We start from the raw sequence: 4282 nt of genomic DNA, 5'->3' as shown, positions 1-4282 counted from the left end.
TTCGTTATAAGTACCTACTGATCCTAAAAGAAAAGCACAAATGAAATTTTATTCTTAAAAAAACATTACTATGTATATAGTAATTTACTTGGGATGATTTGAGCTAAGGAACTTCTTCAAGTGCAACGCAACATCGTCATTAGCAATCTTGTCGCTTAACAGCTATTTTAAACTTAAAGAGGAAGTCGGATATCCAACGATCTTCTCTGCCTCGGACATAGTTTTATTCCAATCCGTTTTTTTATCTATTGCAATCTTGTTCTCTTGATTAACATTACTAAAGTGAAATCTACCTCGCGCGGAAATACAGTCTACCCTCTGACAATGAGCTTGAATAATCTTGTGCGACTTCCACCGAAACGTAGTTATAGGATTATTACTTCCTCGCTCCAAATTCTGAACACAGTTGTGTCTGCTAACATCGTCTAGCTTACTTCTGAAATTATATATTATAAATAATTTTTAGAATTCTAGAATTCAAGAAAAATATTATATTAATTTATCAAAAAGATTCAGGATTATATAGTGAATTCGCATCCATTGAGAAAATGATTATTGGTTAAAAAGACAAATTAATGTCTAATTATAAAATGCTTGTTGTAAAATATAGATGTAGAATCGAAAATTTGATTGATAAAACATTTCTGTGCGAAATTTCCCGGCGTGAAGATGAGGTGATATTTTTCGCAATACATTCTTTACAGATTTGAGGGAAGGGGATTCTTATAGATGCTTACTAGCATCAAAAATATTAAACTGTTTGACAATTTAATTCGTCACAATGAAATCTGGCCTCATGTAAAAACTGTGTTTTAAGACCGACAATATATGTGGCGCGCAGTTGGTATGTGGATTGATATTGTAACAGGAAAAATTATTACACATCAAGATCCGTGTCGGCTCGCAATGGCACTAATGGAGCTATTTATGATTTTTGTGTCATTTAAATTAGACGACTATAAAACATTTTTTTAAACGTTTTATTTAGACAGTTATATTAAATATCTGAAATTATTTTTACACAAAATTATACTGTAAAATTACATTTTATTTCGCAGACAACATGCTTAACTAAAAGTATCATAAAATGTCTTACAGACTTCAAAACATCTTATACTGTATATGAAAGATGTTTAAATGCGATTTTATTTTTTTAGGCTACGGTCTAATTACTCTAATTCACGCTCACAATGCTGTTGAAATTATTTCATTCTTATTTATCTAACATTAAAGAAAAACAAATTATGCTCACGAGTGCTGTGAGCGTAAATCGAACTGAGGCCTTAGACATCTTATGTTCAACTTTTGAACGTGCGTCCTGTTTTTTCTTTTTGTCCAGGAATCCAATTTTGGGGATTCGTCTTCAAGGCATTATTTAATTATAATTTCATTAGAACTTGAAAGAAATTTCCTAATTTTAAAATAAAATTAGTGAACTCCCGAAATTGTCAAATAATAAAAAAAGAAAGAAACAATAAGGCTAATGAGAGTTATAGCGCGGTAAGTAAAGCGCAAAACAATTTGGTAGTGTTATAAATTGTTTAATTAAATACTTGTTGATCCATGGACGTTTCGATTCAATTTTAAATCATCCTCAGCAATTAATGGAAAAATTGATCTTGACGCTTTCGGGATAATGAGTGAGCGTAATTTCTTAAAGTAGTGACTTGCCCTCAATATAATGCTGTATCGTTGATGCTTGGTTGATAATTCCAGTAATAACAACTTGTCGAAACATTTGTCAGGCTGTATAAAAACGACACAACACCAGTTGTGAGAGCACTTCTAAAATAGATTAAAGAGACGATAAAGGACAACTTATCTAAAGTTCAGAAACGTAAGACTTAATAATTAAATATAAGAAATCAATCGCACTTTGCAAGTCAGTTGAACGGAAAGCGACATGTCAACCATGTAACAGAGTCAAAAGTAAAATGATAACGGAACGCTAAATAGAATACAAAGATTTAGGTTGTCGTAGGTCAAGCATTATTTGTCAAAATCAAAGACATAAATAACTAGATATTCGTTGCTCTTTAGCACAATAGGAATTCTGTTTATAACAAGTTGAGTACCGATGAATAAACGTAATGTATAAAAATTCCGTATCTGACTGTAGATTCAGACTATTTTTTTGCATTTGAATATGCAGCACCTCTGAAGTTAAACGCTTGCTATAATACATCTCCTTGTCCATTATTTTGACAATCCATCTTCCCAATCCATCTGGTGATTGTGATTCATTCTATGTTCTGAAATGACAGAAAGATTTTGTGTGTTCCTTTTTATATTCTGAGATTTTGATGGTAATCAATTGTCTGCGGGTTTGTTCGTCATAGGACGCATCACAATCTTTACATGTTATTTTATATATCACATTTTTATTTGATGTGATCGGGAGAGTATTCTTCTGTGCTTTTATAATGTTGTTTAATTTGCGTAGACTAAAAAAACGACAATTTTACATTTAGATCTCTTTGAACTTATCCAACACAGAAGGAACGTACGGAACTACGAATCATGATAGTTTTATATTGTCGTCTACCGTGTTCGTTAAGATATTTTGCCTACCGGTTTTTTGATTACATAACGATTTGAGGCGCGCATTAATTGTGTTAAAAATAAAATCCAGAGGAAAGTCATTGTAATAAAAAATTGTTATGTATTTTGTGTCAGATAAATTTAAAAAGATTACTGGAGATCTAAATGTAAAATTGTTGTTTTTTAGTTTTCACAAATTAAACAACTAAATAATTTTTTCAGATTTTTATTAGTATTATGAGTACACTTTTATACTATTTCCTTGTATTTTTAATATACTTTGCCAGAATGTTACATGAGTTTGCATAATTGCTAAAGTACAATGATTAATTACTATAAATAATAATTTTCATAAAATTATCACTTTATACATATATGAGGTGTGATCAAAAAATACGGTGAATGTTGAAATAAAAAGAAATCTGTTACATTAAAAGACAAGTTACAATAGTTTTCTTGAAAATATTTCCTCTTGCTTCTGGTACACTTATCTTATCGTTCTTGTCATTTGCTAATTAAAGCAGTACTGGAAGTCTTCTTTCATAAATATCTTTGCGCTGTCGTGGCTGCCTCGAGACGTGTCTCGAATTAATTTAAAACATTTACAATAAACTAGTTATTAGAGCGTTTATGAAATGAAGAATGTGCGTAGAAAAAGACCTGAGAAAAATAAATGGTTTTATATCCTGCATTATGACAACGTTCCGTACCACACATTGCTTCGAATACGGCTATTTCTGTTAAATAAAAACATTACGAGATTCAATCAATCCATAATTAAAATTTTCAAAGACTTTTATTTGGAATAAAACATTGATTGAAATATTCAACAATACGGTACAGTTTAACATACCAAGAAATGAATATTTCAATTTCAAGTGTGTAAAAATGATCTCATTCGTAAAAATTTACACATTTAAATGTGTTGAAGTACTTTTTACACATCTTTAATTTGTAGTGAATGTATTTTGAAATTAAGAAATAATATGATAAATAATTATACACTAATGAATCATTTTTTTAAGTATTAAGACTTATCATAGAAATTCGGAAATTATTTTTGAAATCGTGAAGTCTTATCAAATTGCGATTACACCGTTTCAAAGCTATTTGTAGAGAAGATTTTGATAAATTAAATGTTAACGACATTCTCAATTTCTTAACTTAAATTTCTTTTAATCTTTTATTGCCATCATACATATATCCTCATTTCGACGATATAAGCCTATCTAGAATGAATTCCTTGATTACACTTTATTCTGACAATAAGAATTGAAGTTTGTAAATAATCGAATAAATGTTTTAGTTCTAAATGCATTACAATTGATACAAGAATTTACGACTGCGTTGATGGAACGAACAAAAAATCATACAGAAAGAAACATTGAAATAACATTACAAAGCGCTAATTTCTACAAAAAAGTTTACAGTTTTTTATTTACACATTTTCCTCGCGAACATGGTAGAGAGGAATAAGATATTTCTTTATGATTTTATGCTCATTGTCAGTAGAAGTATTGGATTGGCAAATAAGTTCGTTCGATTTTTGCTTCAGTGTAGGTTTATTCCGATTTAGGGGAGACCGGGTTGGTAGTAGTTGATACATGAGGCACGTTGATACATTCAAAATTGCTGCAAAATGACAAATGGTAATATTATATAAAAAATATAGTATTTCCGCAAAAACATTGCAGTCATGCTGCAATAAGATATTTTGGACCGAATAGCATATTTTTAGAAA

General features: G+C 30.0%; 1 protein-coding gene across 1 annotated transcript in view; it reads left to right on the top strand.

Moving 5' to 3' along the window:
- Positions 1–4000: 4000 nt before the first annotated feature.
- LOC105459046 (alpha-tocopherol transfer protein-like) overlaps positions 4001–4282 on the top strand; it is a 1155-nt gene continuing 873 nt past the window's right edge. The window contains exon 1 of the mRNA XM_011704720.1: positions 4001–4055. Within this exon, the coding sequence (XP_011703022.1) occupies positions 4001–4055 (55 nt within the window). The remainder of the gene's footprint in view (positions 4056–4282) is intronic.

The sequence above is a fragment of the Wasmannia auropunctata genome, unplaced genomic scaffold, assembly GCF_000956235.1.
Source record: "Wasmannia auropunctata unplaced genomic scaffold, wasmannia.A_1.0 LD334216.1, whole genome shotgun sequence".
Classification (NCBI taxonomy): domain Eukaryota; kingdom Metazoa; phylum Arthropoda; class Insecta; order Hymenoptera; family Formicidae; genus Wasmannia; species Wasmannia auropunctata.
This window is presented reverse-complemented; position numbering and strand designations above follow the sequence as displayed.